General features: G+C 40.3%; 1 protein-coding gene across 3 annotated transcripts in view; it reads right to left on the reverse strand.

Moving 5' to 3' along the window:
- The window catches only part of LOC128695765 (complex I assembly factor ACAD9, mitochondrial), a 66,261-nt gene extending 46,738 nt beyond the window's left edge, over nucleotides 1–19,523 (reverse strand). The window contains exons 1-5 of one of the 3 annotated variants that reach the window (XM_070093017.1): nucleotides 18,942–19,520; nucleotides 14,322–14,413; nucleotides 13,034–13,137; nucleotides 8,657–8,865; nucleotides 7,339–7,575 (exon numbers count right to left, since the gene is read on the reverse strand). In XM_070093017.1, coding sequence (XP_069949118.1) covers nucleotides 7,339–7,575; nucleotides 8,657–8,865; nucleotides 13,034–13,137; nucleotides 14,322–14,413; nucleotides 18,942–19,118 — 819 coding nt within the window. In that variant the 5' untranslated portion in view covers nucleotides 19,119–19,520. Of the gene's footprint in view, nucleotides 1–7,338; nucleotides 7,576–8,656; nucleotides 8,866–13,033; nucleotides 13,138–14,321; nucleotides 14,414–18,941 lie in introns of all 3 variants that reach the window. The other 2 variants (XM_070093018.1, XM_070093015.1) reach the window with 2 other exon arrangements.
- Between the last annotated feature and the right edge of the window lie 7,051 nt (nucleotides 19,524–26,574).

Consider the following 26,574-nt stretch of genomic DNA (forward strand, 5'->3'; position numbering starts at 1 on the left):
CTCAATCGATAGAAAAAATGGAGTTCTAAAGAAATAGCTATGAGTTTGGGCGACTGGAACAATGGAATTAGCGGAAAATAGGGCTCAAAGTGGGCGAAATTGCCGATTTGTAAACATCGCCGAGGTTGCTAACTTTGCGAGAGCATAATTCCGTCAGTTTTCCATCAAATTTCGTTTTTTTTGGTGTCATTACAATCGGGAAAAGATTCTCTATCATTTCATTTTCTGAAAAAATAATTTTTTTTTTTAAATTTTGCGACACCAGGAGACACCTCAGGATTGGGGGTTGCGACAGTCAAAGGGTTAAAAGCAGGTGGGGGATATAGTTTTGGAGTGGTTGGTGCAATTATTTAATAAATGTATGGAAGAGGGTAAGGTACCTAGGGATTGGCAGAGAACATGCATAATTCCTTTGTATAAAGGCAAAGGGGACAAAAGAGAGTGCAAATATTATAGGGGGATAAGTCTGTTGAGTATACCTGGTAAAGTGTACGGTAGAGTTGTTATTAAAAGAATTAAGAGTAAGACGGAGAATAGGATAGCAGATGAACAAGGAGGCTTTAGGAAAGGTAAGGGGTGTGTGGACCAGGTGTTTACAGTGAAACATATAAGTGAACAGTATTTAGATAAGGCTAAAGAGGTCTTTGTGGCATTTATGGATTTGGAAAAGGCGTATGACAGGGTGGATAGGGAGGCAATGTTGCAGATGTTGCAGGTGTATAGTGTAGGAGGTAGGTTACTGAAAGCAGTGAAGAGTTTTTACGAGGATAGTGAGGCTCAAGTTAGAGTATGTAGGAAAGAGGGAAATTATTTCCCAGTAAAAGTAGGCCTTAGACAAGGATGTGTGATGTCACCGTGGTTGTTTAATATATTTATAGATGGGGTTGTAAGAGAAGTAAATGCGAGGGTCTTGGCAAGAGGTGTGGAGTTAAAAGATAAAGAATCACACAAAGTGGGAGTTGTCACAGTTGCTCTTTGCTGATGACACTGTGTTCTTGGGAGATTCTGAAAAGAAGTTGCAAAGATTGGTGGATGAATTTGGTAGGGTGTGCAAAAGAAGAAAATTAAAAGTGAATACAGGAAAGAGTAAGGTTATGAGGATAACAAAAAGATTAGGTGATGAAAGATTGGATATCAGATTGGAGGGAGAGAGTATGGAGGAGGTGAATGTATTCAGATATTTGGGAGTGGACGTGTCAGCGGATGAGTCTATGAAAGATGAGGTGAATAATAGAATTGATGAGGGGAAAAGGGTGAGTGGTGCACTTAGGAGTCTGTGGAGACAAAGAACTTTGTCCTTGGAGGCAAAGAGGGGAATGTATGAGAGTATAGTTTTACCAACGCTCTTATATGGGTGTGAAGCATGGGTGATGAATGTTGCAGCGAGGAGAAGGCTGGAGGCAGTGGAGATGTCATGTCTGAGGGCAATGTGTGGTGTGAATATAATGCAGAGAATTCGTAGTTTGGAAGTTAGGAGGAGGTGCGGGATTACCAAAACTGTTGTCCAGAGGGCTGAGGAAGGGTTGTTGAGGTGGTTCAGACATGTAGAGAGAATGGAGCAAAACAGAGTGACTTCAAGAGTGTATCAGTCTGTAGTGGAAGGAAGGCGGGGTAGGGGTCGGCCTAGGAAAGGTTGGAGGGAGGGGGTAAAGGAGGTTTTGTGTGAGAGGGGCTTGGACTTCCAGCAGGCATGCGCGAGCGTGTTTGATAGGAGTGAATGGAGACAAATGGTTTTTAATACTTGACGTGCTGTTGGAGTGTGAGCAAAGTAACATTTATGAAGGGGTTCAGGGAAACCGGCAGGCCGGACTTGAATCCTGGAGATGGGAAGTACAGTGCCTGCACTCTGAAGGAGGGGTGTTAATGTTGCAGTTTAAAAACTGTAGTGTAAAGCACCCTTCTGGCATGACAGTGATGGAGTGAATGATGGTGAAAGTTTTTCTTTTTCGGGCCACCCTGCCTTGGTGGGAATTGGCCAGTGTGATAATAATAAAAAAAATGAAGAATAAATGACACTTACCTTTATTGAAGATTTATTGATGAGTGATGAGATGGGAGGAGGGGAGATGATGGAGGTGTATTATTGTTTGTAAGGGTAGGTAGCAAGTCCTTTTCTGGGGTTACTTCCCTTCTTTTTTTAATGCCACTGGGAACAACTTGACAATCACTGGACCTCTGTCGCATCAAAAATCTGTCCATAGAGCTCTGTATCTGGCATTCCTTTAAGATTTTCCTAAAATGGGCCACAACACTGTCATTGTAAAAGTCACCAGCATGGCTTGCAATAGCTGTGTCAGGGTAATGTTCTTCCATAAAGGCTTGCACCTTTGTTCACATTTTACAAATGTCCTTAATCGTTGAAGAAGGTAACTTCTTCCATCTCTCCTCCCCTCCTTTGAAGCAATTTCCTTAGTTATGGTCTCTTGCTGTTGCAGATGCTCTTGCAGCTCTTCAGTGGTTAGTTCTTCATCACCGTCCTCCACCAACTCTTCCACAGCCTCCCCACTAACCTCCAACCCCATGGACTTCCCCAATGGCACAATAGATTCCACAACTGGTATAGGCTCCTCAGGGTTAGCCCCAAACCCTTCAAAATCCCTTTCTTGTACACATTGTGGCCACAATTTTCTCCAAGCAGAGTTCAAAGTCCTGCAAGTCACTCCCTCTCAAGCCTTACCTATAAGGTTTGTGCAACTGAGGATACTAAAGTGATCTTTCCAAAACTCTCTTAGGGTCAATTCAGTGTCTGAGGTCACTTCAAAGTACTTTTACAACACTGCTTTGGTGTACAGTTTTTTGAAATTTGAAATGACCTACTGGTCCATGGGCTGGAGGAGAGCAGCGGTATTAGGAGGCAAAAACTTCACTTTGATGAAGCTCAACTCCCCCGCAATTCGCTCTGGCAAGTCTGGAGCATGAGCAGGAGCACTGTCTAATACCAGGAGGCACTTGAGGTCCAATTTATTTTCCAGGAGGTATTTTTTCACAGTGAGGCCAAACACATGATAGACTCAATCATGGAAAATGTCTCTAGTGACCCATGCCTTACTGTTTGCCTTCCACATCACACACAAATTAGCCTTGACGACACTGTTTTTCTTTAACACACTGGGAATTTCAGAGTGATACACGAGTAGAGGCTTCACTTTGCAATCCCCACTAGTGTTACTACAAAATATTAGAGTTAGCCTGTCTTCCATAGGCTTGTGTCCTGGCAGTGCTTTTTCCTCCTGTGTAATGTAGGTTCTGTTTGGCATTTTCTTCCAAAACAGGCCTGTTTTGTCACAATTAAACACTTGTTGGGGTTTTAATTTTTCAGTGTCTATGTACTCCTTGAATTCCTGCACATATTTTTCAGCTGCTTTTTGGTCACAACTGGCAGCTTCACCATGCCTTATCACACTGTGTATGCCAATACGATTCTTAAATCTCTCAAACCAACCTTTGCTGGCCTTAAAATCACTAACATCAGCACTAGTTCCAGGCATTTTCTTAATGAGATCAGCATGCAACTGCCTTGCCTTTTCACATATGATTGACTGAAACACCATCTCCTGATAATTGTTTGTCGTTGATCCACACCAATAACAGTCTCTCCACATCTTTGAGTATTTGCGATCTCTGTTTTGTAAGCGTACTTGCACCTTTTGCAACAACAGCTTCCTTGATTGCCTTTCTGTTGGCCAAGATAGTATTGATGGTTGATTGGGGTTTGTTGTACAACCAGGCCAGCTTGGAGGCACGCACTCCACTTTCATACTTTGAGATTATCTCTTTCTTCAATTCGATTGTACACCTCACCCTTTTTACCACAGGGTTGGCACTAGAGGCTTTCTTGGGCCCATGGTGGCTTATTTAGCAGTTACAAGCACTAAAAACAATGAAATAATACAAAATGTATTGAATGTATGCGTGGAACCATCCGCACTGGCTTGTAAACAATGTCACACTAGCTGAAGGCAGGGCAGCTGAGGCGCACTCAGGCCAGACGGACGCATTCGGGACGATTGTCCTTAACCGCGTTTTTTATTGTTGGCCGAGCCAATATTTTTATGCTAAAACGCATCGCCATCCGATTTTATCACTAGCCAATGTCATCATTACCCGAGGGTCCACTGTATAGTACAGTGGACCCTCGGCTAACGAATGCATCGCATAACGTTAAATCCGCCCAACGAAGTGTTTGAGCATAAAATTTTCGCTTGGCTAATGATAAAAAACTCGCCCAACGTGATTCGTCCTGAACCTGTCCGTCCAGCGTAAGCGCCTCAGCTGCCCTGCTGTCATTGTTTACAAGCCAGGATGGCCGGTTTCATGCATACATTCGATACATTTTGTATTATTCCATTGTTTATAATGCTTGTAACTGCTAAATAAGCCACCATGGGCCCAAAGAAAGCTTCTAGTGCCAACCCTGTGGTAAAAAGGGTGAGAAATACTATTGAAATACTATCGTACCATGGTCAGCTGCTGCTGCAGCACCGTCAGCTGTTGCTGCACCACCGTCAGCTGTACCAGTCGAAGATGTGGAGAGACTGTTGTTGGTGTGGCTTAACGAGAAACAATTGCCGAGAAACAATTAACCCCAGAGGGTTAGCCACCCAGGATAACCCAAGAAAGTCAGCGAGTCATAACTTATTTCCACTGGGGTCTTTAATCTTGTCCCCCAGTATGCGACCCACACCAGTAGACTAACACCCATGTGAACAGGAATAAATGCCTGGAACTAGTGCTCACACTGGTGAATTTAACGCCAGCAAAAGTTGGTTTGAGAGAGTTAAGAATCGTAGTGGCATACACAGTGTGATGAGGCATGGAGAAACTGAAAAATTCCAACCTCAACAGGTGTTCAACTGTGACGAAACAGGCCTGTTCTGGAAGAAAATGCCAAACAGGACCTACATTACTCAGGAGGAAAAGGCACTCCCAGGACACAAGCCTATGAAAGACAGGCTAACTTTCTTGTTTTGTTGTAATGTTAGTGGGGATTGCAAAGTGAAGCCTTTACTCATGTATCACTCTGAAAATCCCAGTGTTCAAGACAAACAGTATCTCATCACTCAATAATACTCTTCAATAAAGGTGTCATTTTAACATTTTTTTTTTTCATACTTTTGGGTGTCTTGAACAGATTAATTTGATTTCCATTATTTCTTATGGGGAAAGTTAATTCGACTTACGATAATTTCGTCTTACGATATGCTCTCAGGAACGGATTAATATCATAAGTCAGGGGTCCACTGTACCAATTTAAAATCAGAATCCAAAATAAACACTATATGCACTTCAGCATCTACAGCAACCTATCCTCTGCTCGTTAATCATGTCCCCAGGCCCCTCCTATATTACAGTTGCCCTCCATTTTGAATCTATAACTGAAGTATACCTGGAGGGTTTTCTGGGGTCAATGCTCCAATAGCCTAGTCCATGACCAGGCCATCATCACACAAAACAAAGTTTTATCCAATTTCTCAGATTAATAAAATATTACCAGTAATGATTAATCATGGTTTAGGTCATCCCAATACTGGAAGTAGACCTAGTAAAAACCCATAAAACAGATTGGGAAGGAGAGTAGGGGTCTCTTACCCTTTTTTTAGGGAAACTGTCAAAACTAATTTTGGCTCTTATTTCTAGCTACTTCTGGTCAATTCTATCAAATGATCCCAAAGGAACAGCCAATAAAAACCACAAAAACCATCCTAGAAAACACCTCAAAGTTGCTCTTCTCAGCCAAAGACAAGGTCAGGTTTGCTCTTCCTCGTTATGCACTGCATGAGGCAGGAATTTTTTACATTGTGCACACTTACTGCACAGATCCATTCTTTCATGTCTAGCCCAAAACTTGCTGCTCATTGAATATTCGAGGGCATTGTGCTTAAAACACTGATCTGTGTGAGCAATACTTACATCAATAACAAATGAACGTAAGACACACTACAATATTATAACCGACAAAATTTGGGAATTTTCACCAATCCTGAATTAAGGGCACCCCTCAAGGAACCTAAAGCCCATAAATTTTGGGGTTTCACTGTATACCAAAATTCGAATGTTCCTGAAAACTCCTGGCCCTGATGTGAGCAGATCAGATTTTATCTATGACTCTGGCACCAAAGAAGGCAATATTTTCCATGATATAAGAACACTGACAAACTCAGTGAATTAATTCAACAGCTGTAGAGAATCCAAGTAATGATGATAACTAATCTAAGTACCAAATACAGTGGACCCCCAGTTAACGATATTTTTTCACTCCAGAAGTATGTTCGGGTGCCAGTACTGACCGAATTTGTTCCCATAAGAAATATTGTGAAGTAGATTAGTCCATTTCAAACCCCCAAACATACACGTACAAACGCACTTACATAAATACACTTACATAATTGGTCGCATTCGGAGGTAATCGTTATGCAGGGGTCCACTGTATATAATACTACCCTCCATGTTAAGGAACTTTGCTAATATTTAGTCAAAGTATACATGAAAGCCTCAGTAGTAGATAATTTTTTTTACTTTAATGCAGACAAGAGATCAGGGGCATCTCATGAATTTCTATATCGGATGGTTTCAGGGTGGTAATCTGGTTGGCAGGAAGGCTGGGGAACTTGTCCTGAAGCTGGGTTATTTATTTTTATTTTTAATTGTGGGGGCAGTGGAAGGGCTGATAAAGATTATAGGGAGGCTATAGCCCCTCTTGCTGCTGCCATTGTTAGAAATTTTTAGTGATCATCTAATACAGTTAAAGGATAGCTTAATGCGACTGTCTATAGTATAAGATTTTTTGCTACCAAGTGGATTATATAAAAAAGAAATATAACATTTTGAGACCTGCCTTACTTAGCTAAACAAAATTATTATGCTTTTAAGCATAATAATTTTGAAGACGTAAAAACAAAAAACTTTCTACACCAGAGATACTGTAAATGCCTTATTACATTGCTTTACTAATTTTAGCATCAAACCATAGTTTTAAGTATTATTCAATGGGAATTTTTACATCAATTTTTTTTTTCAGAAATCTACCTTTCCAGTAGCATCAAACCATAATTTTAAGTATTATTCAATAAGAATTTTTACATTGATTTTTTTTTTTTTTTAGAAATCTACCTTTACAGTATGCTTTAAAGTTAATATTATTTGATTCCCTGTTAAGATTTCCAGGATATTTCTTTAGTTGAGTTCATAAAAAATCTACTTTGGGTTTTATCTTTAGGCAATAGAAATATAAACAAAATCAAAATCACAAAAATCAAGAACTCCTATTTTTTTTTTTTCATTTCAACAGATTGGTAAATAATAAGTAAATTGCATCATACAGCTTTAACAAATGCTTACAGGAGTTTTAGCAAAGACAGTCAACAAGTCTGCTGAGCCACCATTAGATATCCAGATCTTACTTCCATTCAGCAACCAGGTTTTACCATCCTTTGAAAGTGTAGCACGGGACTGAATGGAGGCAGCATCAGACCCACTACTGGGTTCTGTAAGGCAAAATGCTGCTGTCCACTCACCACATGCTAAGCGAGGCAAGTATTTTTTCTTCTGTTCTTGATTTCCTGTAATCAGGATGCCCTGAAAATAAAGGCAAAATATAAAAAAAAAAAGCCTGGGAAAAACCATAACCAATCAAGTTTTCAAATATTCAGCAGCCTATATTCTGATGTAAACAAGGGTTCCACCTCTACATGAATTAAACTAACTCAGAACTACTCTCATGTTTATTTTCCTAGCCTCACTAAGTCTGTCAAACAAAATCACTTTGTGATTTCATGATGGCACTGTGCTTTAATGTGCAAAGACACACAGTGATGAGCTTTATATCAGGATTCTATGTACAGTGGTACCTCACATATCTAGCCTGCCTGTATCCGACCCTTGCCAATATCCAAACAGGCCCTGGGAAAGGGCCAAATTCTAAAATTATTACCAACATATCCGAACAGCCATTTGGATATGGCGGAAGGCTGAATTAAACTTGGCGCACACTTTAGTGTACCAGTTGATCACTAGGAGACGTGCTCTTCACCTTCCTTTTAGCATTATTACAGCTATTTTGTCCTAGCTATCTTGTGTATGGCACCAAAGAGGGCCAGGAATGTATTTGCTCTAGGAAAAAAAAAGAAAAAAGGGAAATATTGTTGCATGTGGATGCAGGTTGGTCCAAGGTTGGGGCAAGAAACTACAGAAGACGACGTGCAGGACTGGTTAGTGTGAGCAATCTCTGACGGATGCAGAGATTTCAGAATCAGTGTTACACCTGGAACATTCCGAAAGTGACAATGACAATGACGACCCAATGCCTCCAAGATCAAAAACTTCAGCAGTAAGGGCAGGTGTCGAAACACTTTTGGAGTATTTGGAGCATCCACTGTCCACAGCCCATTTGAAAAGTTATGGTCCTGTGGTCTGTGAAATCTGGGAGGCTGTTAATCGAGTCCAGAGTGTCTGGTCCCACTGCCAGACGACGTTGGACTCAGTTTTTAAACCTACAACACCATCACCGATGGCAAATGACGATGCGGATACGCATTTTTTCCCCTCGTGTATCTGGAAACTCCACATTTCCGAATCAGTCTCGGCCCATATAGTTCGGATATGAGAGGTATCACTGTATATATGATGCTAATATGACACATTGCAACATGGAAGATACCTTTAATCCAATGGCTTGGTGAGCAGCAAGTGTAACAGCTATAGATCCATCCAGTGCAAGAATTTCAGCAATGCGTGCATATTCTGTGGCCCCCAGCCCAAGACCACCATATTCTTCTGGAATCTGCTGGCCATATAGGCCTAATTCTTTTAATCCTTGGAGTGTTTCAGGAGGAATACTGGCTTCCTTATCAATCTTGGCTCCATCCACTAAAGAAAAAATAATAGTATTTGTAAGTCAAAAACAATTTAACAGAAAACATTCATGCATGTTTCCTAATTTGGAATACATCTTTCTTTCTTTCTTTCAACACACCGGCCGTATCCCACCGAGGCGGGGTGGCCCAAAAAAAAAAACCAAAGTTTCTCCTTTCAAATTTAGTAATATATACAGGAGAAGGGGTTACTAGCCCCTTGCTCCTGGCATTTTAGTCGCCTCTTACAACACGCATGGCCTACGGAGGAAGAATTCTGTTCCACTTTCCCATGGAGATAAGAGGAAATAAACAAGAACAAGAACTAGAAAGAAAATAGAAGAAAACCCAGAGGGGTATGTATATATACGCTTGTACATGTATGTGTAGTGTGACCTGAGTGTAAGTAGAAGTAGCAAGACGTACCTGAAATTTTGCATGTTCATGAGACAGAAAAAAGGACACCAGCAATCCTACCATCATGTAAAACAGTTACAGGCTTTCGTTTTACACTCACTTGGCAGGACGGTAGTACCTCCCTGGGCGGTTGCTGTCTACCAACCTACTACCTATGTATTCTTTATTTATTTTCACTGACTGTAGGCTACATAAAAATAATCACAGTAAAACAGTATGCATTTATTGAGCAAATCTGAATAAAAAGACTCTCTTTATACAAAGATTACATTCACTCTAGTATGACTATATACAATTATAACATACTATAGTATATATAAATAATGGATTAAAAGTACTGCGCTCTCTTAACTGCACTACGATTAACTGGATGTCACAGTCAAATGGTAGTCCTCACAGGCCTATGAAAAAGTGTTGGATTTGTTTAGGGGAAAGTTTATTACAATATGTCACCACGAGCATTTTCATATACTGTAATGAATATATTTGATTCAGAAAGAGAAAAAATCTAAACATCACTCCAAAAACAATTGTAATGTAATGTTTTTCATTTCTTGACCAAATTTCAATTTGCCATTACGGACATATAACAACCAACTTTCAGTTAACGTGTCTGTTGTGTGTTTGTTCCATATAGCTTCAGTTACTGTATCATCATTTACTGAGAGTTTACTAACACCCGAAGATCATATTACATGCATAATAAGCATAATTTTTATAACTGTTAAATTTGTTTTTTGATCTTACATTTGAAGGGTGAAACTGCTTTTGCTGAAAGTATTTCATTTTATATTGATTTGTAGCTACAATAGCAGAGCTAAACTCATGGTGTCCAATCATTAGTATTTAATCTATTGTGAAATTTTAGATAATGAAACTCTCAAATTCCCATACATATACTGAAATGGGGACTAGCAGATGAATAACATTAGTTATTAACATCCAGAATGATATTAACAAAGAAGTACAGTACTTACTTCACTAGTTAACACAATAGTTAAAAAGTTTATTAGAAGTGGTACTTTTATACAGTAAACTTTCAGAGTGTAACTGAGCCTACCAGGGGTAATAATTTGCTAGACCTAGTCTTGTCAAATAAGGAAACACTCGTGAATAATCTGGAGATCACTGAAGAGCTTGGCGCAAGTGATCACAAATCCATCACTTTTAGCATTAATTGGGAATGCAAGAATAATGATAATACAGTAAAAATCCCTGATTTTCGTTCTGCCGATTATAATAGACTTAGGGAACATCTGTCTAATCTTGATTGGGGTTATCTAGCTAATGATTTTATTGACGATAATCATACTTATGAATATGAAGGGATCTGCTTTTATGATTGTTTTCTTAATAATGCACACAGTGCCCAGAGTATATACATTCCCCAGAGAGAAATTAGGTCTAATAATAACGATCCCAAATGGGTTAACAGGAGGCTAAAGCATCTATTAGGGGAGAAAAGGGGAATTTATAGGCGCATCAGAAGAGGAGAGGTTAACCTTACTGACCAATATGTTCAGCTTAAAAGAGAAGTAAAAAAGGCGATTAGAAAGGCTAAACGTGACTATGAAATTAGAGTTGCTAATGAATCAAAGACTAATCCAAAGGGGTTCTTTCAAGAGTATAGGACGAAGGTGAAGGAAAAAGTAGGACCTCTGAAAACTGGGAATGGACAGCTGACAGATAATGAACTGGAAATGTGTTCCTTATTTAATGACTATTTTTTGTCAGTTTTTACACAGGAAGATGTAAATGAGATTCCAGTAATTAACAATTATTTAGTTCCTGATGAATTTAAGTTAACTAATATTACTGTCACGAGGGACATGGTTATTAAACAGATAGACAAACTGAAGCAAAATAAGTCCCCGGGACCCGATGAGTTGTTTTCCAGGGTACTTAAGGAATGCAAGATGGAGCTTAGTCAGCCATTAACGAGTGTATTCAATGCGTCCATCCTTACCGGTGTTGTGCCAGAGTTGTGGAAGATGGCTAATGTGGTTCCTATATTCAAATCAGGGGATAAGTCCACTCCTTCAAATTACCATCCAATAAGCCTGACATCTATAGTGGGCAAGTTATTAGAATCAATTATAGATGACATTATCAGAAGTCACCTTGAAGAGCATAACTTGATAAATGAATCTCAGCATGGATTCACGAGAGGTTGTTCCTGCCTGACAAACTTACTGACGTTCTTCAATAGAACATTTGAGGCAGTTGACAGTGATAAGGAATATGATGTTGTTTATTTGGATTTTACTAAAGCCTTCGATAGAGTACCTCACAAGAGACTCTTAAGAAAAGTGGCAGCTCATGGTATAGGAGGTAAAGTTCTAGCATGGATTGAGGCATGGCTTACCAATAGAAAGCAGAGAGTTACCATTAATGGAGTGAAATCTGAATGGGGATTAGTCACTAGTGGCATTCCACAAGGATCAGTTTTAGGCCCTCTCTTGTTCATAATTTACATTAATGACCTTGATGAAGGGATTATGAGTGACATGAGTAAATTTGCTGATGATACAAAGATAGGCCGCATAATTCACTCTGAGGAGGATATCAATAAACTCCAGGACGATTTGGACAAATTAATGTCTTGGTCTGAAAAATGGCAGATGAAGTTCAATGTGGATAAGTGTAAGGTACTTGCCCTTGGTAATGAAAATAACCCTTGAAGCTATAATCTAGGTGAAGTAGAGCTTGATCATACAGAATATGAAAAAGACTTGGGAGTCATGGTAAGCAGAAATCTAAAGCCAAGACAGCAGTGCCTTAGTGTGCACAACAAGGCCAACAGATTACTTGGATTTATCTCAAGAAGTATAAGTAACAGAAGTCCAAAAGTTATTTTACAGCTCTATACATCACTAGTGAGGCCTCATTTAGATTATGCTGCTCAGTTTTGGCCCCCTTACTACAGGATGGATATAGACTCATTAGAGAACATACAGAGAAGAATGACTAAAATGATTTACTGTGTAAGGAATCTCCCGTATGAAGATAGACTCAAAGCCTTAAATCTCCACTCTCTGGAGAGGCGTAGAATGAGGGGAGATATCAGTGAAGTGTATAAGTGGATGACGGGCATAAACAAGGGAGATATTAATAAGTACTGAGGGTGTCGAACCAGGTAAGAACCAGGAATAATGGATTTAAGTTGGATAAATTTAGATTTAGAAAGGACATAGGTAAGTACTGGTTTTCTAACAGAGTTGTAGACGCGTGGAACAGTCTTCCCAGTGGGGTGATAGAGGCTAGGACCTTGGGTAGCTTTAAGAGACTGGACAAATATATGAGTGGGAGGGGCTGGGTTTGATTGGTGTCATTGGGTACGGGAGTTATTTCTAGGGAAGCTTTAGGTAGTAGTCGTTTTAATAAGGACCTGCCTCGCATGGGGCAGTAGGCCTTCTGCAGTGTTCCTCCATTCTTATGTTCTTAAACTTTCAAGTACAGTAGCTGTAAAGGGAAACTATGTACTGGTATTAGAAAATTAAGATTTAAACATTATAGTTATGAGCTACATTGGGATCCAAAGAAATTTTGAATATTTCTAAAGTTTAAGGAAAGTAGTTACGAAAAGTTGAAAATTACAATAATGACTGCACTGAGAACTTGTATGCAGTATAGGTTTGATAAACAGATGGAAAGTGCAAGAGCAAGCAAGCCTATACATTAAAATGAAAAAACAAAGCTCAAAAAAAAAAAAAAGGAGAAGCTAGAAAAACTGAAGAGCCTGAAATCAAGATTAGAATAGGGCTTACCTTTCTCTATAAAGAATCGTTCAATGGGAGCAATCATTTCATGTAACAGTTCATGTTGATCCCTGTCCAACACTTCTGGGAATGTCAACATTTTCTTGTCAAACCTTGAGTAAAAAACAACAGATATGTTATACTGTAATATGATTACATAGCAGGGAAAATATCTGATAAGAATATGACCATGTAAATTCAATGGTTAAATTAGGCACCATGGTCAAGAGTGTTGATGAGAATGCTGGGGTTGGTGCCAATATCTCAGAACATTACAGGGGGTAGCATTCAGCAAAGTAATTAACTTTTACAGAAAAGAAAAGTTCCTGAAGGAAGGCTGGAGACATTGGAGAAGATGTGTCTGAGGGCAACATGTGGTGTGAATATTATGCAGAGAATCCATAGTTTGGAGATTAGGAGGTGAAGGGTTACTAAACGTATTATCCAGAGGGCTGAAGAAGGGTTGCTGAGGTGGTTCAGGCATTTGGTGAGGATGAAACAAAATAGAATGACATATGTCATGTGTTCCCCAACACAGAAAAGCAAAAAATGTGTGTATAATGACTGTAGAACTTTTTAAGATTTATTTGCCACTGTACACGTTTATAATCATGCCACTGCAAAAATTTAAAAGGCTTATGATAAAACATGAAAATGTAGTAAGCAACAAAAAAGGGCACAATACCGTGACTGGAACGATACACAAATAACCCGCACATAAAAGAGAGAAGTTTATGACGACGTTTCAGTCCGAAACGTCGTCATACCAGTACATAGTTTCCCTTTACAGCTACTGTACTTAAAAGTTTACTGTATAGAAGTACCACTTCTAATAAACTTTTTAACTATTGTGTTAACTAGTGAAGTAAGTACTGTACTTATTTGTTAAGTCGGACCGAAACGTCGTCGTAAGCTTCTCTCTTTTATGTGCGGGTTATTTGTGTATGTAGTAAACATCTGTCAGTGAATTATGAAAATCCACATGCAGACAAAAACAGCACAAAAATAGAAACTGTACATTTCATTCTCTAAGGTCATTTTCAGCAGTCATATGATTCACATTCATATCACAAGACAGCAGTATCAGTATTTTCCTGGTTGGTTGCTGTCTTGTCCACTACCTCATAAATTCTTATTCTTACTGATTCTTAATTTTCTTGTATCCTTATTCATAATATTTTTAATGCTAATGCTCATATTCTATATTCTTAATTAAATATTTATTCTTAACCAGGAGTTCTAATATTCATTGCAACTTGGGGCCTTCTTGGTAATGGTAGAAAACAGTCCTCCTTACTTGCCCAGGAAGAGATTTTTGACAAATGGTTGATGTGTTGGTTTCAAGGTGGTAGGCTGTTGTGCAGGACCATCATCCCTTGCCTCTTGCACCTAGGAAAGAGTCATTTTGATTAGCACAATATGCCCTGTAGTCTGCTATGATGTTTCCCAAGTCAAAGATTGTTATCTAAATTAAGGCATTTGTAAGTTGATGTCCTTCATTTAGGTCTCTCACACAGAAAATAATACAAAATGGCATGAATCTGGAACAAATGTAGGTAATATACACCAATTGTTGAATTAAATTAGAAATAAAAAACTAATGTGTACTGTATAAAACATTTTTTTTAACATATTAAAATTATTGGTTTAATATTTACCTTCTACATTACCTTCCTCTTCAAATTACTCTGATAATGTGCCATCAAAATGGGATGGTTTTAAAACAAGGAATTTTTTAACCTAACAAAGAAGTCTACACAGAAATGTAGTATATACAGTATTTATGGTTACAGTATTTAAAAATATAATAGACAGGCCTTTTATAACATGTGTTTACTTTGGGTATTTTTTTTTTTAGAATGCTAATCATATATACATCCTAAAATTATTAGTACTTGGCTCCAACCTGTGTTTAATGTAGCTAATGTTGGAAAAAATTTAATTTGGGTTGGTTTTCACTTGGAAAATTTCCCTTCACTTCATAAAGTTGGCCTGGAGAAAGCTACATAAAACAAAGATTTTAAGGTATAAAAACAAAAATTGTAGAGTGAAATATGTAACAGCGTCAGGTGATCAAATGTGTGGCACACGAGCTGATAAAGAAACAATCGACTCACACCCTTCTACTGCTTAGTAGTTACATAATCATCTTTAAAACACTTCTTTATCAACAAGCAATGAAACAAGGAATTTAAGTTATAAAACAGTGCAACACGATGGCAAAATCTCATCAACTGCAAGTGTGGCATCACCTGACAAAACAACTCAAGACTGTCTAAGATAAAGGTTTGTTTGGATTTCTAACCAGGGGAGGGTTAGCCACCCAGTATAATCTAAGAAGTCAGTGCATCATCGAGGATGTAAATATGTACAAGCAATGGCTGCATAAAACTAACTAAAAACAAGAGATCCGGTGTTGATCTTGAAATGAACATTTATCTGCTTTCATATAGTAGTACTGAAAAAGCTCATATACTTTAAAGCTCACAGAATCCATGAAAACTGCATGTCAAAAAACTGTTCAAGAAACCAGGAAAACAATCGCACACCACCCATTTTCCTGTTAATGCTACATTCTGTACTTTTTGTTACAGTGAAGGAGGCTTGATGTAAACCCTAAGTCAAAATCAGGAATAAAGATTTTATTAAGTTTTTAGCCCTCAAACTATGTTCACTGAACTAGTATGTATATGACAAGGATGTACATATCTGACTTATACCTAATTGTACACACAATTTTTAATGCCTTTGAATATGCTGCCTGCCAATATTTTTGGCCTCAGCTCAAATGTAATGCATCATGATTAACACTACCTAACTAGCTCAAGAAGCAATGAAACCAGGACCTGTTGTTCCACCATCGGCTTCCTTACCAACAATCAGGATATGGAACCAGCAGGAAGATGCCTTACTCATTCAAAATTTATTATAATTTCATGATACTAGCAATGGAATTCAGCCAAAAAATACTATGTAGATTTAAACTAGGATAACACAAGTGTCCAACAAAGTTTTGATGCATTGTATTATCATAAGATTTCCGTTGTCAACTGTTGCGGGTCATTTCCTGCGACTGGGATGAAAAGGCCACAGTGGAAATAAGCCACACATGTAGCACACAGATAAAAATACAGTGGACCCCCGGTTAACGATATTTTTTCACTCCAGAAGTATGTTCAGGTGCCAGTACTGACCGAATTTGTTCCCATAAGAAATATTGTGAAGTAGATTAGTCCATTTCAGACCCCCAAACATACACATACAAACGCACTTACATAAATACACTTACATAATTGGTCACATTCGGAGGTAATCGTTATGCGGGGGTCCACTGTATAAGGGTGTCATATGAACTTGTGTTGATTACCACATACTAAAACTTGAATGAAAAACTGCTATCAATAACTTCCCCTGAGCAAAGGAAACAAATTCTTACTACTTGCATATGGTTAATAAGAACAATGTACAAAACATTAAGATCATTTCAAAGAATGAGAATAAATAAAAGACATTAGAAGAACATCACATGACCTATTATTTAGCAAATACAAGAAATTAACATAGCCAAGCACAGAAAAAGCAAGATGAATTAAAAGAATTTCCAAAATAAGAGAAGTCAGGCACATGATGGTTTATTTTAAAGAATTTGTCATGTCTACAATATTCTATGCTAACATCGTACTTCATGGTAGATGAGATATCAGAGCAGGAAAGTACATATAACTACTGGGAATGCCTGAGAGGACATAGAATGAACTCTGAAATGGTAAAGAGAAAGCCATAACATTTACCGTACATGAAAAATATTTCTGACTCAAGAAATCGTAATGACACGATTGCAAATAAACCATACCCCCGGCCGGGATTGAACCCGCGGTCATAGAGTCTCAAAACTCCAGCCCATCGCGTTAGCCACTAGACCAGCTAGCCACAATAAGATTCATCCAACTAGGTACATTTCTACACCATAGGAAAGTTAGCACAGGCACCTCTGTGACCACAAATGCAAGTTTTTACAGACGAATCTCCAGCTAGCGTGGCTAGCTGGTCTAGTGGCTAACGCGACGGGCTGGAGTTTTGAGACTATGACCGCGGGTTCAATCCCGGCCGGGGGTATGGTTTATGAAAAATATTTTATGGTTAAGTCCCTGATCAACATACTTCTATAACTTATTTGAAATATATACAGGGTTGCCATAGGCACAATTAAAGATGAGTGTCAACATATATTGTCCAGGCCTTTTCATATCAGCAGATACAAGTATTGAACAAAAAGACACAATACTGTAATTAGAACAATACACAAATAACCCGCACATAAGAGAGAGGAGCTTACAACTTTGTAAATGGTCCAAGTTGGACCGAAACATTGTCGTAAGCTCCTCTCTCCTATGTGCGGATTATCTGTGTACAGATTGAAATGTCATAAGGAACATCCCATGTGTGGGTATAGATACAAGTAATGCTGCTGGAACAAAGGGACAGATTTTAAGCAAATTTATTTAGGCACAGGTACACATAAGTACAATTATCACAGTGTAAATTACCTAAGATAACTAAAAATACAAAATGGGAATTGACACAGTTACTTTTTGCTGATGATACTGTGCTTATGGGAGATTCTAAAGAAAAGTTGCAAAGGTTAGTGGACGAGTTTGTGAGTGTGTGTAAAGGTAGAAAGTTCAAAGTGAACATAGAAAAAAGTATGGTGATGAGGGTATCAAATGATTTAGATAAAGAAAAATTGGATATCAAACTGGAGAGGAGGAGTATGGAAAAAGTGAATGTTTTCAGATATTTGGGAGTTGATGTGTCAGTGGATGGATGTACGAAGGATGAGGTTAACCATAGAATTGATGAAGGAAAAAAGGCAAGTGGTGCATTGAGGTATATGTGGAGACAAAAAATATTATCTATGGAGGCAAAGAAGGGAATGTAAGAAAGTATAGTGGTACCAACACTCTTATATGGGCATGAAGCTTGGGTTATAAATGCTGCAGTGAGGAGGCAGTTGGAGGTAGTGGAGATGTCCTGTCTAAGGGCAATGTGTGGTCTAAATATTATGCAGAGAATTCGGAGTGTGAAAATTAGGAGAAGGTGTGGAGTTAATAAAAGTATTAGTCAGAGGGCTGAAGAGGGTTTGTTGAGGTGGTTTGGTCATTTAGATAAAATGGATCAAAGTAGAATGACATGGAGAGCGTATAAATCTGTAGGGGAAAGAAGGCGGGGTAGGGGTCGTCCTTGTAAAGGTTGGAGGGAGGGGGTAAAGGAGGTTTTGTGGGTGAGGGGCCTGGACTTCCAGCAAGCGTGCGTGAGTGTGTTAGATACGAGTGAATGGATTATTATTATTATAATCAAAAAGAAGCGCTAAGCCACAAGGATTATACAGCGAATGGAGACGAATGGTATTTGGGACCTGACGATCTGTTGGAGTGTGAGCAGGGTAATATTTAGTGAAGGGATTCAGGGAAACCGGTTATTTATATAGCCGGACTTGAGTACTGGAAATGGGAAGTACAATGCCTGCACTTTAAAGGAGGGGTTTGGGATATTGGCAGTTTGGAGGAATATGTTGTATATCTTTAATATGCTTCTAAACTGTTGTATTCCGAGCACCTCTGCAAAAACAGTAATTGTGTATGAGTGAGGTGCAAGTGTTGAATGATGAAATTATTATTATAATAAAAAAGAAGCGCTAAGCCACAAGGGCTATACAGTGAATGATGAAAGTATTTTCTTTTTGGGGATGTTCTTTCTTTTTGGGTAACCCTGCCTCGGTGGGAGACGGCCAACTTGTTACTTATATAAAAAAAAATGAGTCAGACAAGTGACATTTCCATAAGGGTCCTTGACAAGTTCCAGCAAATGTGTCTGATGAGCCAGGTTGTGTTATCTTAGCTGAGCCCTGACCACTGACCTGGGGGCTGGTACAGCTGTCCTGGGTGGTAGTGCTGAAACCCCGAGTCACACCTAATGCTGCAATGTGTGACTCCTGGTGACCCAGCATCGCCCTGCCTATGCCAGGGTGACCAAAGATAACCTTGCCTCTGCTAGGGTGACCCAGCACAAACTTCACTGGCTGCCATCTCAACATCTTGGCAGAGTTCCTGTCTAAGAAGTAACTCTCACACCTAGGAGTCGAAGGTAATATTTTATCTTATCTTCTTAACTATACACGCAGTTCTTATCGTTGTTGATGTTTAAGGACTACTAAAGCGTGCACACTGAGCCTTGCCTCCCTGGAGTCCAGGAAAAAAAAATATTGCCCAAATATGGGCAGGTACGTCTTCCTGAGGATACGTGCAGTTAGGAAAAAAAACAGAGCTTCCTTCCACGAAAAAAGAAACGGGAACATGAAGTTCCTAAATTAAATCAAGTGAACCTCAGTCCTAAACACCAGTAAACTCCAGCCTCTCACTCCCAAGTTAACTCGTCTACACTACACCAACGTCCGCGCTCAAGTCTTCGTGTCTGGGGTTGTAAGAGCAGCTCACAGTTTATGCCACATACAAGCCTTTTTTTCCTTTTTTTTTTTTTTTTTTTTTTAGCCTGGTGGCTAAAGCTATCGCTTCTCATGGCGAGGGTCTGGGTTCGATTCCCATCCGTTGGGCGTGTTTCTTTACACCTGTTGTCTATGTTCACCCATCAGTAAGTAAAGTAAAAGGACAGTTAGTTTAATATGTTTATTATGCACCCCATACCCATCCTGTGGGCGGTAGTCAAAAGATTACAGAGGTACATAATTGGTCCAGGGACTGGACTCCAAAGTTTTGATAGCTGAGCAAGTTACAGAGGTAATGAACTCACAATTTACAAAGGTAATGAACTCACAATTTACAAAGGTAATGAACTCACAATTTACAAAGGTAATGAACTCACAATTTACAAAGGTAATGAACTCACAATTTACAAAGGTAATGAACTCCAGGTAAGTCTGGTCACAATCATGACAAGTTACAAAGGTATTTACAGATTACAGAGGTACGTAATGGGTCCAGGGACTGGGCCCCCAAAGTTTTGATAGCTGAACTAGGTACAAAGGTAATGAGCTCACAAGTTACAAAGGTAATGAATTCTGTAGAATGGTTACTTACGTTTATACTTTGGCTACAATCATGAACAAATTATAGAGTAATGGACAAGTGCAACTAATGTGACATTTTTATTGTTTGCCACAATAAAAATGTCACATTAGCATAGCATACATTTTAGCATACAAACAGAGGTACAAAAAATACAGGTAAGAGCAGCATGCCAAAGCCACTTATATGCATAGCATTACGGGCTGGCTTAAAATTAACTTAAGATTAACTAAGCAATGATGAAATCAGTGATAAGACATTATTGTAAACAGATAACTATAAAATACAAATGAGTATTACAAAGACAGGTCCTATGGTTGCATGCATTGCTGTTCATTCAGTAGAATGGAGTATTCTGTTAGGTAATGTATTTAAAAAAAATAACAAAGTTAGGTTTAACATTTGTGTGATATAATTGTGTCCTTTTACTTTACATATTGTCGGTAATTCTACTAACTTTATTACACCCATCAGTAAAATGGGTACCTGGGTGTTAAGTTGACTGGTGTGGGTCGCATTCTGGGACACCGACCTAATTTGCTTGAAATGCTCAGTATAGCAAGGGGCTTTCTATATAGTAGTATGTCATTGTTGTCAGCTAGGACTGTATACCTTGTACATGTACTTGTAGTAAATATATTATTATTATTATTAAGATATTTAACCCCGGAGGTTTAACCACTCAGGATAACCCAAGAAAGTCAGTGCATCATTCAGGACTATCTGTCTTATTTCCATTGGGGTCCTTCGGTATTGTCCCCCAGGATGCAACCCACATCAGTCGATTAACACCCTGGGAGCTACTTACTGTTAGGGGAACAGAGATAACAGGTGTAAGGATTATTATTATAATCAAGGGGAAAGCGCTAAAACCAGAGGATTATACAGCGCCTGGGGGGGTGATGTGGAAGGCATTCAGGCTTAATTCGGGGAACTGGAGCACAGATCAACAGGTGTAAGGAAACGCCCGACATTTCCACCCGGCCGGGGATTGAACCACGTACATCCCGCGTGTGCGCGTGCGTGTGCGTGTGCGTGTGCGTGTGCGTGTTTTTAGTTTAATATGTTTATTATGCACCCCATACCCATCCTGTGGGCGGTAGTCAAAAGATTACAGAGGTACATAATGGGTCCAGGGACTGGGCCTCAAAGTTTTGATAGCTGAGCAAGTTACAGAGGTAATGAATTCACAATTTACAAAGGTAATGAACTCACAATTTACAAAGGTAATGAACTCCAGGTAGGTCTAGTCACAATCATGACAAGTTACAAAGGTATTTACAGATTACAGAGGTACACAATGGGTCAGGGACCGGGCTCCAAAGTTTTGATGGCTGAACTAGGTACAAGGTAATGAACTCACAAGTTACAAAGGTAATGAACTCACAAGTTACAAAGGTAATGAATACTGTAAGAATGGTTACTTACGTGTATACATGGCTGCAATCATGAACAAATTTTAGAGTAATGAGCAATTCACACTTCCACACCCGGTCACAACTGTAGTGAGTTATTGGTGCAAATGTTGATTGCTGAGTCTCTCTCTCTCTCTCACACACACACACACACACACAAATAAATAACAAAAAGGCACAATACCGTGACTGGAACGATACACAAATAACCCGCACATAAAAGAGAGAAGCTTACGACGACGTTTCGGTCCGACTTGGACCATTGACAAAGTGACTTTGTCAATGGTCCAAGTCGGACCGAAACGTCGTCGTAAGCTTCTCTCTTTTATGTGCGGGTTATTTGTGTATCACACACACACACATACAAATTCATACACACACACACATAATCACACACACACACACACACACACACACACACACACACACACACACACACACACACACACACACACACACACACACACACACACACAGACTCAGAAGTGTCCTTGTTTGCAGACGATGTGAAGTTAATGAGAAGAATCGAATCGGACGAGGATCAGGCAGGACTACAAAGAGATCTGGACAGGCTACAAGCCTGGTCCAGCAACTGGCTCCTTGAATTTAACCCTGCCAAATGCAAAGTCATGAAGATTGGGGAAGGGCAAAGAAGACCGCAGACACAATATAGTTTAGATGGCCAAAGACTGCAAACCTCACTAAAGGAAAAAGATCTGGGGGTGAGTATAACACCGAGCATATCTCCTGAGGCGCACATCAATCAGATAACTGCTGCAGCATACGGGCGCCTGGCAAACCTACGGATAGCGTTCCGATACCTCAGTAAGGATTCGTTTAAGACTCTGTACACCATCTACGTCAGGCCCATACTGGAGTATGCAGCACCAGTTTGGAATCCACACCTAGTCAAGCACGTCAAGAAATTAGAGAAAGTGCAAAGGTTTGCAACAAGACTAGTCCCAGAGCTACGGGGATTGTCCTATGAAAAAAGGTTGAGGGAAATCGGCCTGACGACACTGGAGGCCAGGAGGGTCAGGGGAGACATGATAACGACATATAAAATACTGCGCGGAATAGACGAGGTGGACAAAGACGGGATGTTCCAGAGATGGGACACAGACACAAGAGGTCACAATTGGAAGTTGAAGACTCAGATGAATCAAAGGGATGTTAGGAAGTATTTCTTCAGTCATAGAGTAGTCAGGCCATGGAATAGCCTAGAAAGTGATGTGGTGGAGGCAGGAACCATACATAGTTTTAAGGCGAGGTATGATAGAGCTCATGGGGCAGGGAGAGAGAGGACCTAGTAGCAATCAGCGAAGAGGCGGGGCCAGGAGCTGTGACTCGACCCCTGCAACCACAAATAGGTGAGTACAAATAGGTGAGTACACACACACACACAAACTCATACACACACACGCGTGCGTGTGTGTGTGCGTGTGTTTACCTGGAGTTTACCTGGAGAGAGTTTCGGGGGTCAACGCCCCCGCGGCCCGGTCTGTGACCAGGCCTCCTGGTGGATCAGCGCCTGATCAACCAGGCTGTTGCTGCTGGCTGCACGCAAACCAACGTACGAGCCACAGCCCGGCTGATCAGGAACTGACTATAGGTGCTTGTCCAGTGCCAGCTTGAAGACTGCCAGGGGTCTGTTGGTAATCCCCCTTATGTGTGCTGGGAGGCAGTTGAACAGTCTTGGGCCCCTGACACTTATTGTATGGTCTCTTAACGTGCTAGTGACACCCCTGCTTTTCATTGGGGGGATGGTGCATCGTCTGCCAAGTCTTTTGCTTTCGTAGTGAGTGATTTTCGTGTGCAAGTTCGGTACTAGTCCCTCTAGGATTTTCCAGGTGTATATAATCATGTATCTCTCCCTCCTGCGTTCCAGGGAATACAGGTTTAGAAACCTCAAGCGCTCCCAGTAATTGAGGTGTTTTATCTCCGTTATGCGCGCCGTGAAAGTTCTCTGTACATTTTCTAGGTCGGCAATTTCACCTGCCTTGAAAGGTGCTGTTAGAGTGCAGCAATATTCCAGCCTAGATAGAACAAGTGACCTGAAGAGTGTCATCATGGGCTTGGCCTCCCTAGTTTTGAAGGTTCTCATTATCCATCCTGTCATTTTTCTAGCAGATGCGATTGATACAATGTTATGGTCCTTGAAGGTGAGATCCTCCGACATAATCACTCCCAGGTCTTTGACGTTGGTGTTTCGCTCTATTTTGTGGCCAGAATTTGTTTTGTACTCTGATGAAGATTTAATTTCCTCATGTTTACCATATCTGAGTAATTGAAATTTCTCATCGTTGAACTTCATATTGTTTTCTGCAGCCCACTGAAAGATTTGGTTGATGTCCGCCTGGAGCCTTGCAGTGTCTGCAATGGAAGACACTGTCATGCAGATTCGGGTGTTATCTGCAAAGGAAGACACGGTGCTGTGGCTGACATCCTTGTCTATGTCGGATATGAGGATGAGGAACAAGATGGGAGCTAGTACTGTGCCTTGTGGAACAGAGCTTTTCACCGTAGCTGCCTCGGACTTTACTCTGTTGACGACTACTCTCTGTGTTCTGTTAGTGAGGAAATTATAGATCCATCGACCGACTTTTCCTGTTATTCCTTTAGCGCGCATTTTGTGCGCTATTACGCCATGGTCACACTTGTCGAAGGCTTTTGCAAAGTCTGTATATATTACATCTGCATTCTTTTTGTCTTCTAGTGCATTTAGGACCTTGTCGTAGTGATCCAGTAGTTGAGACAGACAGGAGCGACCTGTTCTAAACCCATGTTGCCCTGGGTTGTGTAACTGATGGGTTTCTAGATGGGTGGTGATCTTGCTTCCTAGGACCCTTTCAAAGATTTTTATGATATGGGATGTTAGTGCTATTGGTCTGTAGTTCTTTGCTGTTGCTTTACTGCCCCCTTTGTGGAGTGGGGCTATGTCTGTTGTTTTTAGTAACTGAGGGACGACCCCCGTGTCCATGCTCCCTCTCCATAGGATGGAAAAGGCTCGTGATAGGGGCTTCTTGCAGTTCTTGATGAACACAGAGTTCCATGAGTCTGGCCCTGGGGCAGAGTGCATGGGCATGTCATTTATCGCCTGTTCGAAGTCATTTGGCGTCAGGATAACATCGGATAGGCTTGTGTTAATCAAATTTTGTGGCTCTCTCATAAAAAATTCATTTTGATCTTCGACTCTCAGTCTGGTTAGCGGCTTGCTAAAAACTGAGTCATATTGGGACTTGAGTAGCTCACTCATTTCCTTGCTGTCATCTGTGTAGGACCCATCTTGTTTAAGTAGGGGCCCAATACTGGGCGTTGTTCTCGATTTTGATTTGGCATAGGAGAAGAAATACTTTGGGTTTCTTTCGATTTCATTTATAGCTTTTAGTTCTTCCCGCGATTCCTGACTCCTAAAGGATTCTTTTAGCTTAAGTTCGATGCTTGCTATTTCTCTGACCAGTGTCTCCCTGCGCATTTCAGATATATTGACCTCTTTTAGCCGCTCTGTTATTCTTTTCCGTCGCCTGTAAAGGGAGCGCCTGTCTCTCTATTTTACATCTACTCCTCCTTTTTTCTTAGAGGAATAAGCCTTGTGCATACATCGAGTGCCACCGAGTTAATCTGTTCTAGGCATAAGTTTGGGTCTGTGTTGCTTAGTATATCTTCCCAGCTTATATCGGTTAGGACTTGGTTTACTTGGTCCCACTTTATGTTTTTGTTATTGAAGTTGAATTTGGTGAATGCTCCCTCGTGACTAGTCTCATTTTGTCGGTCTGGGGCTCCTCGCATACATGTCTGAACCTCAATTATGTTGTGATCTGAGTATATTGTTTTTGATATGGTGACATTTCTTATCAGATCATCATTGTTAGTGAATATGAGGTCTAGTGTATTCTCCAGTCTAGTAGGCTCTATTATTTGCTGGTTTAAATTGAATTTTGTGCAGAGATTTAAAAGCTCGTGTGAGTGTGAGTTTTCATCAGAGCTGCCTCCTGGTGTTATTACTGCAACAATATTATTTGCTATATTCCTCCATTTTAGGTGCCTTAAGTTGAAATCCCCCAGGAGCAAGATGTTGGGTGCAGGAGCTGGAAGATTTTCCAGACAGTGGTCAATTTTTAACAGCTGTTCCTGGAATTCCTGGGATGTTGCATCCGGAGGCTTGTAGACTACCACAATGACTAGGTTTTGGTTCTCGACCTTTACTGCTAAAACTTCCACTATGTCATTTGAGGCATTAAGCAGTTCTGTGCAAACAAGTGACTCTGCAATGTACAGGCCAACCCCCCCCTTTTGCCTGTTCACTCTGTCACATCTGTATAGGTTGTAACCTGGGATCCATATTTCATTGTCCAAGTGATCCTTTATGTGGGTCTCAGTGAAAGCCGCGAACATTGCCTTTGCCTCTGCAAGCAGTCCACGGATGAAAGGTATTTTGTTGTTTGTTGCTGGCTTTAGACCCTGTATATTTGCAAAGAAGAATGTTATCGGACTGGTGGTATTGTTGGTACTGGGGGGGGGGATTTTTTTCCGGCATTAGTATCTGTATCTGTTGGTTTGGAGTGGAGGCCATCGACTGTGGTTCCACTCCAGGAATGACTGGATTTGGTGTACGATTTCTGCCATTTCCTGCCAGTTTTTTTTCCTTCCTGGCACTAAAAAACCTCTCCCTCTTGAGTGGCTGTGGCTACCCAGGTTTTCCCATGGCCTGGATGTTTTGTATCTTTTTGTCCCCTTTAGATGGTATGCCTGGCAATTTAAGTTATAGCACAGTCTTTCCTGTACTGAAGAGGTACACATTTCAGGGTGAAAAAGCTTACAGGAAGGGAGTTTGCATTTTCCTGTTGTCATATGGGCATGGCATTTTCTAGGGTGGTCATAGTTGCACGTCCCATCTGTTTTTCCAGATTTCCCATGCCAGCAGATACCAAGTGCATAGTATGTGCACAGGCTTGGTTTCCGCTTGCCTTGGGTTTCTGTGACTGTATTCCCTGTTGGTGCATGTTTCCCTGTCTTACTTCTATCCTCCCTAGCACCAACAATGGAGCTCCCA

This window comes from Cherax quadricarinatus, chromosome 41, assembly GCF_038502225.1.
Source record: "Cherax quadricarinatus isolate ZL_2023a chromosome 41, ASM3850222v1, whole genome shotgun sequence".
In the NCBI taxonomy this organism is placed as follows: domain Eukaryota; kingdom Metazoa; phylum Arthropoda; class Malacostraca; order Decapoda; family Parastacidae; genus Cherax; species Cherax quadricarinatus.